At 44.1% G+C, this 19900-nt stretch overlaps 1 protein-coding gene across 2 annotated transcripts in view; it reads left to right on the plus strand.

Moving 5' to 3' along the window:
• Positions 1–19900, plus strand: part of SLIT3 (slit guidance ligand 3) — a 620424-nt gene that overhangs the window by 26861 nt on the left and 573663 nt on the right. For both annotated transcript variants that reach the window (XM_003781960.2, XM_012807261.2), the window contains exon 2: positions 19751–19822. In XM_003781960.2, the coding sequence (XP_003782008.1) occupies positions 19751–19822 (72 nt within the window). The remainder of the gene's footprint in view (positions 1–19750; positions 19823–19900) is intronic.

The raw sequence follows: 19900 nt of genomic DNA on the forward strand, positions 1-19900 counted from the left end.
GCGGAGAGTTTGATGGATTTCCTCCCTGTGTCTACCCTGTTTCCTCTGGTTTCCCTTTCTTCTCACCTTCCACATCGGACCCAGAGCTTCCAGAGTGGGGGAAGCCCCTGGAGGCCTTGCCAGTGGTCTCAGCCTCAGAATTCTACCCCATGATGACAGCATCAATAGCACGCCTTCTGTAGATGCCTGTGTCAGCCCCAAAGGGGCATTCCTTGAGAGGCTGAAGAAGGAACACCAGGGGCTTGGGCTCCTGGAATGAGAATGGCAAGTCCCTTTCTCTGGGGTTTGCAGCACTACATAGCTTCTGATGCTTTCTTGCTTCTGATGTGGTGCTATTTTTAGCATCCATCTCCAGATACACAGGACTGTCCCACTGTTATTTTCTTTTTAATTGTCCACCCATATCTTCATGTGTTTGTATTTTCCACGAAGAATGTGTTGCCGTGAAATGGCTTCTGCAAAACCCCCTTGCCGCCTCCCTGAAACCACCCACCCCCTTGCAGTGCCCCTTGTACCAACACTATGGCCCCGAGCCACGTCAGAGTAAACAAACCACAGACTGCAATTGCAGCCATTCAGAGAGAGGAGTCTTTAATTTGGGCTTAAAATAGTCCACAGTCGGAGAGTTTGAGGGACCCAGGAGCAAGGTGTAATCACAGGAATGGGTGTTGGGGAGTCATCTCAGGATGAGAGGCCCGGGGGCTGTGGCAGGAGGGGCTGGGAGGGAGGTATAGGATTGGGGGGGGTCTGAGCTGGGGCCCCCTGTAGCTCACTTTAAGTTGTCCTCTCAGATCTCTTTAATAATGGAAAAGTGAATAATGTGGCAATAAAAATGCATGGGCCTGCCCCTCCATCTGGAATATCTATCTGCCCCCACTTCTCTGCAAAACTGCACAGGCGTCTTTGTAAGATGGGCTGTAATCAGGGCCACTACATCCCCGAATTCCTGGGTCACCATTCATATTATATGCTCCAGGGGTGCCATTCTTGCTATGTACCATTAAACAATGCCCCTCTGGAGTTGTGCAGGCAGCAATGTTGGTAATAAGAGCAGAGAGAGATCCAGCACCTATGAGCTACTTCGTACACATGACATATATGAGTTTGCCTAATTCTCAACCTAGCCCAAGGAGGCGGACCCACTAGGAACAGATAATCCCTACTTAAAAATGAGGAGGCACAGAGTCTTGTTGCTACGTCTATCTACCAAGAGTAGAATAAGCCAGTCAGACTGAAGCTTTTTTTTAATCTCTTTTTTTTTTGAGACAGAGTCTTACTCTGTGGCCCCAGGTAGAATGCCTTGGTATCATAGCTCACAGCAACCTCAAATTCTTGGCTCAAGTGATCTGCGTGTCTCAGCCTCCTGAGTAACAGGCATGCGCCACTATGCCTGGCTAGTTTTTGTTTGTTTGTTTCTAGTAGAGATGGGGGTTTTGTTCTTGCTCAGGCTGGTCTCCAACTCCTTAGCTCAAGCAATCCACCTGCCTCGGCCTCCCAGGGTGCTAGGGTTACAGGTGTGAGCTGCTGGGCCTTTGTCCACACTTTTAACCATTTTATTTTACCTACCATGCGTTGTTGGGGTGGTAATGATTGTTTTTTTGACTGCCATTTCCTTGATTGCAACCCTCCTGGACTATAGCAACTCCTAGATCAGGGGTCAGCATTTTGTACACAGGGCCCCATAATAAATATGTAGGCTCTGAGTAACATCCTATTTCAGTCGCAGCTACTCAGCTCTGCCCCTGGAGAGTGAAAACAGCCACAGACAATGTATGAACCGATGAGTGTGGCTGTGTTCCAAGAACACTGTATTTATGGATACTGAAATTTGAATTTCATGTAATTTTTATGTGTCACGAAATATTATCCTTTGATTTTTTTCCAACTATTTAAAAATATAAAAGCCATTTTTAGCTCCTAGTCCATACAAAAATGGGCAGTGGGCTCGATTTGGCCCGTGGGCTCTGTTTGCTGACCACCGTCTCAGAGAGCAGGCATTTGGAGGGATACGCGTTTATTTTAATCTGTGCCTTCCTGGGACCTGCATGGTCCTGGCACTGTGTCACCATCCATAGATGCTGATTGGATTACTTCATAGAGGGCTCTCTCAGGTACGCTGGATGACTTGGGGATACTGCTGATTTTTCTAACACATTTCCTTTTTTAAAGCAAGGGGTGGAAATCCAATCTTTGTCACAATGGCTGAGAAGAGGGTAGGAACTGTCCTCTTGTGGGTTTTCGTGGATGTTTGTAGGAGAGGAAAGCGATTTCCCCCCCATGTAAAGTGTAGACATTCATTCTTCACAAATAGACTTACAGAACGTGATTTGTAATGGGAAACAGATTTCCCCCCTCAAGATAAATGGAATGTCCCACCTCCCAAACTGAAAAGAGAATTGTTTCCTCTTCACAAAGGAAACAAATTAGATTCTCAAAGGAATAATCAGAGAACTTTTTAAAATTGTCATAATAAGCAAGATATGGTTTCACGGATGATGAAAGGTTTGCCTGCCTTGGGACGAGCCCTGAAGTCCTGGTTGGAGAATCAGATGCACCCTTCTTCCTCCCTGCCTCGTTCCTGTCCCTTGACATTTTATCAGTGCCAGATGGAGGAGAGTGGCTGCTGCCTGAACGGGGCTGCTAGGCCCACCCTGGTCTTACTATCTGACTGTAAAGACTTTCTCTTTCTGGGCTAGGAGCGGTGCCTCATGCCTGTAATCCTAGCTCTCTGGGAGGCTGAGACAGGTGGATTGCTTGAGCTCACGATTTCAAGACCAGCAAGAGCAAGACCCCAATCTCCACTAAAAACAAAACAAAACAAAAACAACAAAACTAGCCAGGTGTGGTGGCAGGTACCTGTAGTCCCAGCTACTTGGGAGGCTGAGGCAAGAGGATGGCTTGAGCCCAAGAATTTGAGGTTGCTGTGAGCTACAACGCCACAGCACTCTGCCCAGGATGACTAAGAGTCTGTCTCAAAGAAACAAAAACAAAAAACTTTCTCTTCTTTCCAATTCTTCTCTAGCACTCACCGCTATTGCTCAGCCTAGCTCTCTGACAGTGGCATTTCATCTTGTTCCCCAGGAGAGGGCATTGCAGATGGGGACTCACCCAGGCAAAGTCAGTCCTTGGATCAAGTGGTGGGTGCAGAGGGCCTGACTGGGTGGGTGTGTTTGGGCCATATTTTAGATGGTTGGGGCATGAGGATGAGGTCTGGTGTTTTGGTGAGAGTGGAGGAGCCCAGTGTTATGTCCTGGCTGAAAGTCAGCATCAGCTGTGTCTTTGGCCAAGTGCTATTGTGTGTGGCCAACAATAGTCGGTATACTGAGTGAGTGTGGTTAGGGGGGAGGAGGAACTGTGGTCATTTGCTCCACAAGCTTTAACTCTCTGGTTCTTGGACATGTGGAGGAAACTTCCACAGAGCCCTTGTCCTCACTGCTTACAGGTTAATAAAGGAGACCAACCGGGTGTCTTCAGTTCCCTAAGAGCTTGGGAGGAAAGAGCAGGGAGCTCAATTCTGAGGGTGATACTTAGAAAATGTGTGAATTGGGACAAGTTACTTAAGTACTACTTTTAGTTTTTATAATACCATACTATTATGGCAATGATAATAGTAATAGTATCCACCTTGCAAGACTGCTGTGAGGATTTGGAGAAGATGGATAGTGCTTAGTACATCATGAGAACACAGGCAAAACGATTATTATTCATCGTTATTTTGTACTTTCCCAGGAATAATAATTTCCTACCTTAGTACAACTCTTTAATCTGTAAAACGCTTTCTCTTGTATTACTTCATTTGAGCATCTCAAAAGCCCTCTGAGGTTCAGCAGGTGCTGTTAACCAGTTTTGCAGAAGATAATGGTGGTTTGTTCAAGCCACACAAATAAGTTATAAAACTGAGATCTTGGTGCCACAGCCCCTGTCTAGTTATCATTGACTCTGTGCCATTCTGCCTTCTTTCAGCCTGGGCTGGCCCTGTGGGTGATACCCAGAAGCACAGGAAGGGCTCTCTGCTCTTGAGGAGCTTATGGTCTTGTTGAAACCAGAAGAACCTTGGTCTAGAAAGTAGAGAGTCCTATAAGTGGGAACCACTTTTGCTATCTCCAGGAGGGAAGATAGGCCAGAAATTGACTAGCTGGGAGTTTTACGTGGTGCCATCAGATGACACTCAGAATTTCCTTTTGCTGAACCTGTGGAGACCTGTCTCTGATTTCCTGCATGTCCCTCAGCAAATTCCCTCCATGTGTGAAATGAGCAGCGAGGCCAACTCTCTGGTGAATGGTGTTAGCTCCAAGTTGCATCATAATCCCCACCCCTCCACCACTCCTCCTTCGCAACAGACCTTAACGTTATTCTGTGATTACTTCGCATCATCCATCCCAAATGTGCATCAAATTAAAGAGTTATTAGGACATGGCAGGACATGTTTATGGGGAAGAATTTCCTTTAAAGTCACAGCTCAGCCTGAACTCACTTTATTAGTGTTTATACAAAGTATGTAGTCTGTTCCGATGCAATCCGTGTTTATATTCCTACAGCAATCATTGCATTCCTCAGGCTGCTCCTTCCAGTTTTCTTAAAGTGATTACTGCACCTATATTAAAAGTTAATAGCACAGGCTCTATGGCTGGTGGGACTAGGCGGTGTGTACCATTCAGAGAATGACACTTAACCATGAGGGGTCTTGCAAATAGCCACAGACTTAGCAGTGACCTGCAGCCCAAGTGGACAGGAAGAGGGGCTCCTTAACCACAAAGGTGTGGTGGGCAACCAGGCCCCCCTGATGAGTACTTCCTTTGTCATTCATCCCTGTTGTGGGTATTATGTGGCTCTTGGTTGAGCACTTGTATTGGTTTTTCCAGAATTGGTTTCCAACTTCTGTCTTTTTTTTCCTGGTATAATTAGTGACATCCCCTTTGACTCACAAAAGTATTCAAGTTTGGATGATACATAAATTCTACAGTTATGCTGGTTCCAACTGATGCCCAGATGTACTGGTAAAATGAAATATTAACATCTACTCCAGATCTCAAGCTGTTGTCAGTGAAGGGTACATGGAACTCAGTTAAAACTGTTAATAAGGAGCTCAAGATAAGATCAAGTGTCAGGCATTGCTCTGAGCCTTGGGAATTCAAACATAAGATATGGTCTTGGATTCCAGGAAGTTAGAGTTTATTAATTTAGCTAAAATTTTTAGAATTTTCCTAAAATTCTCTGGTAGATCATTTCAGTTTTTGACCCTTCAGGACTCTATTTATTTCTTGCAGGTTGATCACTAAATTTTCAGGCACTGACACTTACCTGCTTGGATGTGAAAAAAGGCTCACTTGTGTGTTTTTTTTTTTTATTGAATTGTAACTATGTACATTAATGTACTTCTGGGGTACAGTGTGTAGAAAGGCTCATTTGATACCAGCTTGTGAACATAGATGAGTGTCTTAATCTCCCTGTGCCTCTGTTTGTTTTTATTCATAGATTGGGTCTAATGATACCTGTAACCTCATGGTCTGGTGGTGAGGATTAAGAGAGACTCCAAGTGATGTGCTTAGGATAGTGCCTGACACATGGTAAACACTTGGTGCTCACTGGCTCTTGCCTAATACTAGCTCAGTCAGCAGAAATTTATTTAGACTCTAATGTAGGCTGGCTCTATGAACTGTGATTAAAGCTGTCTTTAAAAGAAGTATTGTTGAAGGTAATGTGTTTTAGTAGACTCCAAAGCCAGTGAGAATTATAGATTTTGACCCGTAGAGTCAACCAGTTTATTTTCCTCCTTTCACAGATGGGGAGGGTAACTTCTATAAGGCCCTGTTATGAGTCAGAAAGGCAGCATGAAGGAAGATCACAGGTGTCTAGCTTCTGAGCTGGTCTTTCCCTCTACGACATGCTGTTAGGTGTATCTGTCAGCATAGGCAAGGTTATGCTGCAGCGACAAATAAACCCAGATGAGTTGATGGGAAAACACCATAAAATGATATGGTTTCCTCTTCCTTATGCTGTACTTTACTATAGTTGGTTTGGGTAGTTTGGGGGTTTATGTTCCTCATAGTCACTTGGAAACCCAGTCTTCTTCCATCTTGGGATGCCATTTTTGACACATGACCTCTATGTGCCAGGAAGACAAGAAAGGGGAAGAGAATAATGCAGTGAAATGCAGGATGTTTGACAGTCTCCCCTGGATGTGGCATATATTACTTCCATCCACGTTCCTTCAATCAGAAATCAGTCACATGGTCCCACTTAGATGCAAAGCGTGCAGGAAATCTAATCATGCTGTTTGCCCAGGAGGACAATGAAACAGTTTGTGAACACAGAGCATTGTCCCCAAAGTGCCATATCTCCTACATTTCTCACCGGATTTCCAAAGGCTGACCCCAGTCTCTTCTGGGATTCCTGTTTGCTGACTCCTGGCTATGGGGGCACTCATTTTATCACCCATTTTCCTTTGCCATGTAGGGAAGAGATTTGCCAACACACTTTCTGAGCAAAGTGTGGAAGGGTTTGGGGTTTCTGGGCCTGATAAGGGTATAAAAGGCGAATCTTTTGGAATGATAGTCATCAGCCAGATGTGACTGCTTAGAAATGAATAAGTTGCCTTATGTCATCCCAAGAAGAGTTAGGTAGGGATTACTTATTTCTTTATTTCTGAGCCTGGGGACTGGAATATCCTGAGTATGTCACTTATTTCTTCACGTGCTCTATTAAGGGTGTGCCTGGGGGGAAAGGGTATGGATTAGACCATGTGCCCCCTTCACTGTTAATGAAGCACCCAAGTGCTGCTAACATCATCATCTTACTTGTGCTCATGCTTTGCAGGAATAATCATCAGCTGCTTGACAGTGATGGTTACTTCCAAGTACTTACAACATGACCAGCCCTGGGCTAGAATCACTTTATATATATCATCTCACTTAATTTTTACAATCTCCTAGGAGGTAGGAGATTGTGATTATTCTTTTTTTTCTTTTGTTTGTTTTGAAACAGTCTCACTTCGTTGCCCTGGGCAGAGTGCTATGGCATCATCATAACTAACAGCAACCTCAAATTGTTAAAAACTCTTGGGCTCAAGACATCCTCTTGCCTCAGCCTCCTGAGTAGCTGGGATTGCAGCCCTCCCCCCACAATGCTGCCTAGTGTTTCTATTTTTAGTAGAGACAGGGTCTTGCTCTTGTTCAGGCTGGTCTCAGACTCCTGAACTCAAGTGATTTACCCTCGTCAGCCTCCCAGAGTGTTAGATTACTGGTGTAAGCCACCACTCTTGGTCCTATATCCATATTAAGGATAAAGGTATAGAAGCTTAGGAATGGGTTAAGCTTACGTGCCTAAAATCACACTATCTGCTGAGATCTGAGCTCAGGCTATCTGATTCTAGGGTCTGCTTTCTTAAGCATTGTGTTCAGTAGCAGGGATCTCAAACCCCACCATCTGTAAGGACTAAACAGATAACAAGAGTGAGGAATCGGATCAGATGAATAGGTAAATTGCAGAGCGTGTGTCTTATTCAAAGCAAGTAGTTGCCTTTTACTAGCAGTTTATGGTAGCCATGAATGCCCAAGGTTATCTGATTTGGGGAGATAAGCCAGAATTACAGATTTGTGTGTGAAATGTCCCCAAATTGGCTATTAATTTGCATATGTGAAAATCACAGAACCAAACTAGTCTGCAGGCCAGAATTACTGGTGGGCTACCTACCGGTTTACAAGTTCTACTCTACTGCCCACAGTAAAGAGCCAGTTGTCCCATGTATGACCTGTTTTGATGCATGAGGCTGAACTGAGCAAGACAGGGCAGGGAGCTCTCCTGCTTCAAAGGGAGAAAGAGTGGAGACCCCACAGCTACCATCCTCCACAGGCCCTCTCCATGACCACGTCCAACCATCCATGTTGCACCTCTGTCTGGACTGCTTTCCTCCCGGCAGGTAACTGTCTGCACAGGGCTGGCTGCAAGCTTTTGCAGGTGTAAAATTATATATGCGAGAGTGTTGCCAAGCCCAAGATTTAGCCCAGGGAGGCTTAGTTCCCAAACAACTGAGGTAGTGTGAAGCCAGTTTTTTAAATCGAGTTCATTTCTCTCCCAAATGTGCGTATGTGTTTTTAAACTTGTATGTGGTTATATAACTGATGAGAACGAAGTGCAAAAATCAGAGAATAATTAAGAAGGCTTCCGTGTTTTGTGAGTTTAGAGAGGTAAAGCATGATATACGCGGGTGACCCACAGGGAGACACCACTGCTGGGCTCATTGGGAGGGTGTTTTGATGGTTCTTGAATATGTGCTTTTTTTGTCCTCCTCTGTCAAGGTAGCTGATGGACGGCGTTAGGTCTTTTGGACTGAGGAGAAGAAACAGGGACACACCCTTTGGGGCTGAGCAATCTGAGCAGCTCCTGAGAAGGGCCCTTAGGCTCACCAAGGAGCATCTTCCTTTAGCCGGATGGCCAGATTTTCAGTCTCACATGGCTTTAATTCTGCCTGGGGAGACTCTTAGGTCAGCTGGACCACTTTCTGCAGTGGTTTTTGGGTGAGCAGAAGGTGCATGAGTAAAATCTATTCCAGAAAGCATTGTTGATATTGGTAAACAAAATGTGAAATGTTAAGAAAAACCCACAAAAACCTTTTTGTTCCACCACCCTGAGAAAACCCTAATACATTTTTCCAAGTGTCTCTGAGGATCTTTCATTCTTTTTTTTTTTTTTTTTTTGCAGTTTTTGGCCAGGGCTGGGTTTGAACCTGCCACCTCTGGCATATGGGGCCAGTGTCCTACTCCTTTGAGCTACAGGCGCCACCCTCTGAGGGTCTTTCTTCATCTGAGGTGTCTGGGAGGAAATGTGGGGAATGCACTCTTCACAGTCCAGAGCAGCGGTTCTCAACCTGTGGGTCCTGACCCACAGGAACTGTATGAAAGGGCTGCAGCATGAGGAAGGTTGAGAACCACCGCCTTAGAGACAGGTAAACACACAAGAAACAGGCAGCTGTGATTAAAAACCAAAGTGAGTTGTGCAGGGACTAAGTAAGCCAGAAGTTCAGGGAGGGGGAGAAGCCAGCATGTGATGGAGTGAGTGACTGGGGGTGGGGTTGGGGGGGCAACTGTAAGGGCTGTGCAGGGGCTTGACAAAACCTGAAAATTGGGTATTTCTGTTTCTCAGGGCTGCCATAACAAAGCATCACAATGTATTCTTTCACGTTTCTGCAGTTTAGGAAGCTGGAATCAAGGTGTCAGCAGGGCCATATTCCTTCTGAAATCCTTAAGGGAGAATCCCTGCCCGCTCATTCCTAGCTTCTGGCAGTGCTGGCCCTCCTCGGGGTAGGGTACCTTTGAGGGTGCATTATTCCCATCTCTGCCTCTTTTGTACTATCTTTATGGGTCTCTGTCTCTTTTTTTTTTTTTTAGAAGGATCCAACCATATCAGATTAAGGCCCACCCTAGTGATCTCATTTTAACCTGATTACAATTATAACAGGCTTTTTCCCAAATAAGGTCACATGCACAGGTAGCAGAGGTTGGGACTTCAGCCTTTCTTTGGGGGTACACAGTTCAGCCCCTAACCTAGCAGCAGGATTTAGATGGAGCTGGGATGTGGAGGGCTTTCAGGGCCAGCAGACAGCATGAGCAGATGTATTGATGGAGTGCCTAGCATAGCTCCTGGATCTGGGTAGGTGCTCGATAAATGTCTGAATATAAAGAAGGAAGAATTAAATGAGGCAAGCTGAGGACAGTGATGAGACCCTCCCTGCTGAGCTGTGGAATGGAATGGGTGTTGGGGGAAATGAATCTGGTTACAAGGCAGGACTGATGTCAGAGGAAAGGGACCAAGTGATGATAAAATCAGTTCTTGGCCCCTCTGTGGTGCAGCCCTCTGGATGCCCCCAGGTTAGGTGCCACCTGCCTCTGTGATCCCATTTGCTGCTGCTATATGGTAGTCACTGGAATATCCTTTTTTGATGTTTAGACTATTTAAATGCTTTCTCCTCTCAGAGCCTCTTGGTTTCTCATCCTCTCCCTGGAATTTCTCTCTTTAACTTCTCCCTTAACTGAATCCTTTTCCTTCTGGTGTCAGACCCTCTGAGAGATGTGCTTCCTGACCACCACTCCCTCTCACCTCATCTTCATTCTCTTTGCATCATCTTGCTGCTATTTCCTGATCACTTGTTGTTGTCATCATGATCTTGTTTTTTGGGGATTGTCCGTCCCCGCCATATTGCTTTTCTGTTGCTGCAGAACAATCTTGCCGCAGGTTTGGTACCTGAGAACAACACTCATTCATCCCCTCCTAATTAGCTGCATCCTGTGCTTCAGGGTCTCACAAAACTGGGATGAAGGTGTTAGTTGAGGAGGTGGTCTCATCTCAAGGCCCGACTGGAGAAGGATCTGTTTCCAAGCTCTGAGATTGGCACCATTCAGTTCTTCACAGCCTGTTAGAGAGCTTCAGATTCCTCCTGGTCATTGTCTATTCCTAGTTGGTTGTTGGTAGAGGCTTCTCTCAGTTCCTTGCTAGGGGGATTTCCTAGGGTAGCCACTTATTTTTTCCCACCTGGCCAAGGAAAGAGTCCCCTAGCAAGATGAGCATTGCAATGGTATGTCACAAAGGTAACATCCCACCGCCTTTGCTGTGTTTTGTTGGTTAGAAGCAAGCCACTAGAGCCTGCCCACTCAAGGGAAGAAGTAAGTCCTGATCTTGGGGACCATCACAGAATCAATCTGCTGCACTCACCAAGGAAATAAAAGTTCCTTAAAAGGAACTTCTTTGTGCTATTGTGGCTCTGCCCTTAGCCATAAGCACAGTGCCAAGTCCAGAATAGGTGTTTAATAAAGGTTTGTTGGAAGAAAAGAAGGATGAAGAGGAGGAAGGATAAAGAAGAAAGGGAAGGAAGGAAGGAAGGAATAGAGGAAGGCTGGACAGATGACCAGACAAACCTGCTTTCCCTTGCAGGTTATGCTTTAACAGCTAAATAAATCTGCTTACACTCATCCGAAAGCAATGCCTCTGGGATTTTATACATGCTATGTTTTTACCTGGAATTCTTTTTCTCCCTCTTGTATATTTCCATGCCAACCTGGATGTGGCCAACTCATTATTGAGGTCTCAGTTAAAATGTCACCTTTTCCTGGACATCTCCCATGACCCTACAACCCAATTATACCAAATCCCTTTCCTTATACTCTCCTTTAAGCTTTTGTTTAGGCCCCTGGCATAGTACTGAGCAGGAGTATATAAAGTAAAATCCCTGGGCCAAATCAGCATTCTGCTTGTCTTTGTAAATAAAGTTTTATTGGCACATAGTCATGTCCATGCATTTATATGTTGTTTGTGGCTATCCTCACATTACGAAGCTGAGTTGAATAGTTGCAGTGGGAAACATGGTTAGAAAATTTATTTACAATCTGTCTTTTAAAGAAAAAGGTTGCCAACCCATAGTGTGGAGTGTATATTACTGTCTATGATATTTGCCCCTGTGTTTTTCTGCCCCACTAAACTCTTAAGTTCCATGTGGTCAGGGAGTGTGCCAGGATTGTTTAAAGCTGTATCTCAGCATTTAGTACAGCCCCTGAAAGTTAAATGGTGAAGACATATTTGTTGAATGTATGAATGACATATCAGTAAGTAACAGAAAGCAGGTGGAACAAAGGGACCATTTTAGAATTGTGGGTATGGTGCAGGGAACCACAGGGGATACTGTAGAACCCAGGACTAGGAGCAGCTGAGCTGTTGCCACCTCCTAAGCCAGAGGAGATGAGAGGAGGCAAAGTGTTTTGAAGCCAGGGAAATGGACAGAGTTGTGAAGAGGAGTGGTAGACTTTGGTGAAAGTGAGTGAGCACCTGGAGAATGAACACCCTGACCTCGGGCTGATCCATCCCTCCCTCTCCTATAGGAAGGGGAGAAGGATGGAGAGAACTGAAACTGAAACCAGAGTCGTCTTGCCAGCTTGTTCTGGTCTGGTTGGAAGCTCTTCTTTGCTGCTGGTACATGTTTCAGACAGGCCTTAATTCTGGCCCCTCATAATCCCTTTCATGAGCAGGAATTCCTAGATTCCACTACAGGAACAGGGATGTGGAGGCATTACACATCTGAAAGGTTACTCAGGAAAGTTTTATTGGCACATAGTCATGTGCCCTTGTCCTCAACCCTTACATTTCTCTGTGATCCCCCCATGCTCCCTGCTGTCACTATGTCACCATGATACACTTCCTTCCCATTTCCTCCAGGAGGCCTTCTGAGTTCCTGCCTCCCATCTCAGATTGCCAATTCCGTTGCTCCTGTGGGATTCAGACCATGTCTCTTAATGTGGGATTTTGCAGATTCTTACATTGTTTTCCATGGAGCTTGTGAGTCTTGGCTCATCTCAGCTGGCCTCCAAGCTCTCTGAGCCCAAGAAGTAAGTCCATATTCTTTTAACTTTTTAAAAAATCTACTTGGTAATGTGCTCCCAAAATATGGAATTATAGATCTCAAAATTGTTATAAATATCACAATTGACAGGACTTCGTATAGGTAATGTAGTCTCCCCTCCTACCCATCACAAGTAGACATCACACCCAATGTAGGTTAGCTACTAATCTGTGCTTACAGACTCCTGTGATAGGGAACTCCCATCATCATTCCTGCCTACGGAGAATTCTATATATACTTGTCATGTGGAGGGCAGATAGTCTTAAAAGTTTGATATGAACCAGTAGTGTGTTCTCTATACACATTTAACCATCACAGATAAACATCTTTTTTTTAAGTCCATCATAATCTACATCATCACATCTTCTCCCTAACTATTGTTGACTGTGGCTGAAAAATGAACTCTTCTGAATGCTGTTTAGAAAGCATTTCCTCATGCACTTTATGTATGGAACCTCCTGATGCTCCTATAGGCTTGGTATTTTAGGTTCTATTTTTATAGAAATCACAGAACAACAACTGGGGCTTGGTAAAGTGCCTTTCCTAAAACCACACAGCTAAGAAGAAGGGGGAAGCCAGGATTCAAATTCACATCTACTAGATTTACAGTCAAAGCCCTTTTCTCCACACTGTGCTGTTTTTGTACTCCTCTCTCTCCCCAGATGTGCCACAGCAAGAAGAAAAAATTTTCAGGAATGCCACAGAGTGAATCAAAAGAAGGATATGAATATACATGTGCCAAGATAGGGACGGTGGCCTGCCCTACAAAATCTCTTTTTTGTTTCATTCTTTTCCAATGTTGTTCTGAATTATTCTTCCTTGCCACCCCACCTAAGGTGTCAAACAGATGTGAAAATACCACAGAGTTCCAAGTCTCAGTATGTGATTCACTGATTGGGAAAGGAAGAAATAATCCAGGACATTGCCATGGTGATGCCTGTTTATGGAGGCAGCACAGCAGATGATGAGGAACATGATGGGAACCAGACACGGACAAACAGCAAGATAGCTCTTCCTGCATGAGCTTATAGCAGGGCCCAGCACTCCTCCTGGGCAGGACTCACTGGGCACCTGGGGAGGAAGTGTGCCATCTTGGATGAATAGGGAGCAGCAAATCCACTAGGACAGTGGTTCTCAACCTTACTAATGCTGCAATGTATTTTCATTGTTAAACGGGTTGTGACCCACGGGTTGAGAACCGCTGCACTAGGAGGATGCCTTTTGATTTTGTCAAGGTGTAGGAATAGGAAATTTGTTCTGTTCTATTTATTTAGTTCTTAGGACATTTATGCATGCATTTATTTCCCATTCAGTTAATAACTTGATGTAACAGAAAATGCTCTAATTGTGGATGGGCAGAATGCTGTGATGGGTAAAACTGTGGCCTCTGCATTCAGAGAACCTAGATTCAAATCTGAGCTTTGCAACTTACGAGGGAGGGTATTACCTTATAGCAAGTTTCTTTACTGGTTAAACAGATTTGTTTTAAGCTGAAGGAGGGTTCAGCCTCTTCATGTGAAAAATGAGATAATAGTTTCTGCAACATACGATTGCTGTCTGGATTAGAGACAATGAACACGAAGTCCTTAACAGAGTGCCTGGCACATAGTATGGATCCAACAAGTATCAGCTCTTTTTAAGGCTGATCCACAGTATTTTATCTATTGAAGTAAGATAATATCTACCTTTCAGAACTGTCACAAAGACAAGAAAAGAGAATAGAAAGCTACTGTCTTAAAGATATTCCATTTGTCAGTATAGATTGCTATAACATAGCTCTTGAATTTCAGTGGTTTAGGAGCTATTTCTTGTGGATGTCTGAGTCTAATGTGTGTAAACGGGGAGGCAAGGGAGGACAAGGTATCTGCTCCTGAGTGCTGCCATTCTTTCCATTTGCCATCCTTGGAATCCACTGTAGCTACTAAACCCAGCCCTAGATGAGAGGAGAGGAAGAGCTGGAAGACTAGGCAGGACTTCTGCCCCTGAGATAGTGACGTGAACTCAGTCACATGGTTGCAACCTATGTGCAAGGAGTGCTGGGAAATGTAGTTTATCTGTACAGCCAAGACTGAAAATGGTTTGGTAGACAACTCAGCTATCTGCCACGACATTCAATGAATGGAAATCATTACTGTGATTCCTAGCGTTAACATCATAGTGATTCCCATGGTATCCTTAGTACTACTTTGAGGGAATAATCATTATTCCTTCAAGCCTGAGAGAAGGGCCAGTTTTCACCCTGCTTCCAGAATGCTATGGCTTCCTGTAGCCCCTGTGAGCCATCCTTGAGCATAAGGACAGGACTAAGGGCATCAATGGTGGCCGGCAAGTCTCAGAAAGGACTTGCCATGGGGAGCCGTGTAAATGGGTTTCCACTGTTAATGGCAAATTAAATACTCAGAAGGTAGCTTTCTCTTCCTTTCTGGTCTGCCTCTCTATTGTAGCAGATGAATCACCCCCAAACTTTATGGCTTAAGATACAGCACTCGCTTTAGGACAGTCATGTGTTACTTGATGATGGAGATACCTTTTGAGAAATGCGTTGCTAGGCAATTTTCATCATTGTTTGAACATCACAGAGTGCACTTTCACAAACAGAGATGGATGGCACAGCCTACTGCACACCCAGGCTGCATGGTGCCGCCCATGGCTCCTAGACAGCAGGTTAATGTACTGAATGCTGTAGGCAATGGCAACATAAGGGTGGGTATTGGTGTAGCTAAACATTTCTAAATATAACAGGTACAGTAAAAATGTAGTACAGATCAAAGATCAATAATGGCATACTTGTACAGGGCACTATGAAGGGAGCCTGCAGGACTAGAAATTGCTCTGGGTGAGTCAAATATAAAGAGTGAATCTGAGGGCCTGGGGTATCACTGTACAGTAGACTTTATAAACACTGTCACTTAGGCTACACTAAATTCATTTATTGAGACAGAACCTCAAGCTGCACCCTGGGTAGAGTGCCATGGCATTATAGCTCATAGCAACCTCCAACTCCTGGGCTCAAGTGATTCTCCTGCCTCCGCCTCCCAAGTAGCTGGACTACAGGTACCTGCCACAACCCTTGGCTACTTTTTTTTTTTTTTTTTTGGTTGCAACCATCATTGTTTGGCAGGCCTAGGCTGGATGCGAACCCACCAGCTCAGGTGTATGTGGCTGGCACATTAGCCACTTGAGCCACAGGTGCTGAGCCACTAAATATATTTTTTAAAACCTTTTTAAACAACAAATTAACATTATCTTATTGTGACTTTTTTACTTCTGTAAGCTTTAAATTTTTTAAAACTTTTTGACTCTTTTGTAATAACATTTAGCTTAAAACACATTATACAGATTTACAAAAATATTTTCTTTACATCCATAAATAAGCCTTTTCCTATTTAATTTACATTTCACACTTTAAACATTTTTTATCACAAATGAAGACATGAACACACACAACATTGGCCTATGCAGGGTCAGGATCATCAATGTCATTGTCTCCTACCTTTACATCTTGTCCCACTGGAAGGTCTTCAGGGACAGTGGCAGGCATGGAGCTGTCATCTCCTATAGTATCAGTGCCTTCTTCTGAATACTTCCTGAAGCACCTGCCTCAGGCTGTTTTAGAGTTAGCTTTTCTAAAAATATAAGTAGAAGTAATACACCCTAAATAAAGGTAAAAAGAATAGTATAGTAAATATATAAGCAAGTAGTATAGTCATTAATTATTAAATATTGTATATCAAGCATACAGGCCGCCCTGGGGATATTGATGAGAAAGGTTCTATAGGTTGTTAAATTGAATTAGTATGTAAGTTGAAACAGGAATGGATACAGTACCTATTACCTGTAATAGCCCCTGTTCATAAGTGCGAGTCATACTTCAAGTGGATGTTTATAACTTGGGGACTGCTTGTAATCATATGTGCTATACTTTATATTACTGGCTGTATGGTAGGTTTGTTGACAACAGCATCACCATAAAAACGGGAGGAATACATACTAATGATGTTATGATGGCTGGGATGTCACCAGGTGATACAGATTAACGTGTTGTTATGTATTACCTCTCACAGTATCTGTGGGTCAAGGAATTCTGGAGTGGTTCAGCCAGGTGATTCTGGCTTAGGGTTTCTCATTAGTTACCTCACTCTCCCCCGGTCCTCTCACATGGTCTCACCAACATGGCAGCTCCAGGTTATCTGCTTTTCTATGTGGCAGCTCCAGGCTCCAGTGAAAGTGCTGAGAAAGGGAGTGCCTCTCTTTCCTTGCATCTTTTAACCCAGCCTCAGAGGTTCTGTGGCACTGCTTCTGCAACCATCCTGTTTGTCCAGGCAATCTAAAGGCCTGCTTAGGTTCAAGGGAAATGGGTACAGACCCTACCTCTTAATGGCAAATATGTCAAATAAAGAAATTACAGGTCTATTAAAACATACTTTCCACATGTGCATCTAGACACCATTCCTGCTGTCTAGCCCAGATCTCACCTCCTGCTGGTAGTTTAGAACTCGTGCTAACCTGTCATATGCTGATTCCCTCCAAGGCCAAAGCTGAAGGCTGTAAAGTCCATAAGAGCCTGTGCTAGCCTGAGGGGCCTGGTGGTGGGATGGAAAGCCTTTTCTCACTATCATTATAATTAATTCCCATTTTCTAGCCTCTCCTCACTATCAATATAATTAATTCCCATTTTCAGCCCATGTTTTGAGTTTCTCATCATTCTGTGGTCTGTGAGTAGAAGATTACAAAGCATGGAGGCTCAGAGAGGTTAAGTAAGTTACTCAAACTCCCACAGCCCCAGTTGTGTGGGTTTGGGGGATGAAAGGTTGGACAGAGATTTGAGACCAGATCTGTTGCACTTTGAACCCATGAGCTCCTTGCCCTTCTCTTGGGCAGTGTGTTTCAGAGGTGGGCAACAGAGCCCAGCTGAGGAGTAGGGGCCCCTTGTGTCACTTTGCACACAGATACTGTGAAAATAGTTTTCATAGAAATGTCGCAAAGGAGAGGAAGCCCAGCACGAAGAGGCTGCTCTTGGTGCCAGCACTCTATTTTTACCTATAGAAAGATACCACAATAACAGGAGTGTCATGGGGATCCCAGGATTTGTCTTTAGGTGCAAAGTTTGGGGCCAGGGCAGTCAGCTTCTATTGGTGAGTTAAAATTTCAGAACAGAGGTAGGGGGAGAATGTACTTTGACTGATTGTTGTAATAACAGCTGCCACAACTGAGCATTTAACAAGTGGCAGATAAGTGCTGTGTGTACATCCTCTCATTTAACCCTCCTAGAAACTCTTGAGGTCCAGACTGTCAGCCTCATTTTGTAAATGGAAAAACCTGGCCCCAGAAATGAAGTGAATTGGCATTAGGTCACCAGTAAGCTGTGGGGCAGGGATTCAAACCTAGGGCCACCGGCCTCTGACACTTGGCTCCCAAACACTGACTCCATGCCTGGGATAACCCCACAGCACACCCTGCCCCCGCCACATCCTCAGAATTTTAGTGGCACACTTCGTGCCTTTTTTATATAATAAATACTAATTGAAAATATCAGTGCCACAGCCACTGGCACAGCTGCTGACATACCATGCTATGTCCTAGTAATTGAAGCCACAGTTGCATTGTCATATTCACAGTTGTCAAGGTCCCCAAACATCCATCCCAATTCAGACAGGCGATGAGGATAAAGCTTATGATGACTGGGAGCTTCTAGATTTCTGTCTGCTGATTTCTCATCCGTGCATGGGCAACCCTTTATTTTCCTGTGTAATGCTTGCTCTTTTTTTTTTTTTTTTATTAACCAGCACTCACATTAGTCTGAGAAGTCTAAATATTTCTTTTCTCTATCATAGTTATGAGACAACTCTGATGGCTGCTTTAGCTGTTAGAAAACTGGCTGAGAAAGGGAGGGGTATGCAGGTGAGGTTATTCAAGGACTCGTTTGATTTTTATTTCTGTATTATTCTGACATCAGGAGGGTAATCTTTCCTCAAAGTTGATTTTTTTTCCCCATTAAAAGTGCTAGAAACTGAAAATTGCTCCCCTGATCCTTTAGGCAACTGTATAACTCATTTATCTGAGGCATAATAAATTCTAAAATAGAAACTTTAGGATTTGACTAGGAAAATCAAAGAACAGGTGAACATTTGTCTCATCCTTGGGACAGTGGCCTCTTAGTACATAGATGTGTTCTGGAGGGCAGGAAATCTAGTTTACAGATACCTTGTTGACTCTCCAAGGGCCAGAACCCAAAAGAGTTTGTCATATGGCAGAATATATGGGGATGAATTACTCGGCATTCATTCTTGAGAACTGTAGCACATCCCGTCTTAGATGATTTTGGTGAACACAGAAGATTCATACAAATGTTCACAGGCTCAATGCTGACTTCAGTTTTGCCTCCCCCTGGTTTCTCCCAACCATCCTGCCCCCTCCATTCTGACCAAGTGCCACCACCAAAAGGCTTTCAGCTTCTCTGTAGCCATGTCTCCCCTTTGGGGCCACTTTTTGGTGCTTATACCTCCAAGCTGAGGCCAAGTAACTCAGCTGTCTTTATTTAATGTGTGAGGTACCTCTGCTGTGTGCCAGGCATGTACTCTGCTATGTTGGGTTGTGGAGTTAATAGGATATAGAGTTTGCACTCCGGGAGTTTGCAAACTAGCTAGAAAAATGGACAAGTTACATCTTGTCAGTCGGCATCTAGCTATGTACCAAAGTCAGTTAAGATACTTTTGGTTTCAGGTGATAGGAAATTCAACTCAGACTGCTTTAAACCAATATATAAAAGAGACAGGATAGAATAGCTCGTGTAAGTTCAAAATACCCAAGCATCTGGCCTCAGTGCTCACAGGAGAGCACCAGGATTCAGACTCTTTTCATCTGCTGGTTCTTCTCCTGGTGGCAAGATGGCTCCTGGCAGCCCTGAGCAGTTTAGCAATCCCAGTGGATAGAGAGATATTGGGAATATGAGTTATGTATGCATCTCTGAAACAATTGCTGTGGTCAGAGGGGTTGAAAATACTTACAAGCTTGGCCTGGATCAGATACCCATCCTGGGAGCTGGGAAGAGCCATTATCCCCCATCTTGTACGACAAGGTCTGAGAGTTGGTGGAGGGGAGACTCCCACAGAAAACTTTGTTACCCGAGGAAGGGGCCACAGAAGCCAGGCAGTTAAGCATAACAGAGTTCTACTATATGCATAATGAATGGTTTATTCCATACAGTATCCTTAAGGTTAGTTGGGCATGCTCGAGGGATATCATTAATCACTGAAATTGCCTTCTCCTTGACAAGCAACATCCCTCCAGTCCAAGTTAGTCTGGATAGAATAGACCATAAGTGTAACCTGCCAAAACCTGACCTGAATTTGCTCTCTATTGCAGTGACCTGGACAGAAATAATATCACCAGGATCTCCAAGATGGATTTTGCTGGGCTCAAGAATCTCCGAGTCTTGTAAGTAGTAGATGGCTCTCCAGTGCATATTTTCTTTTTCAGTTCTTTAGCTCTGCCAAAAAAAAAAAAAAAAAAAAA

Source organism: Otolemur garnettii, unplaced genomic scaffold (genome assembly GCF_000181295.1).
Source record: "Otolemur garnettii isolate 467f Iridium unplaced genomic scaffold, OtoGar3 scaffold00003, whole genome shotgun sequence".
NCBI classification, from domain to species: domain Eukaryota; kingdom Metazoa; phylum Chordata; class Mammalia; order Primates; family Galagidae; genus Otolemur; species Otolemur garnettii.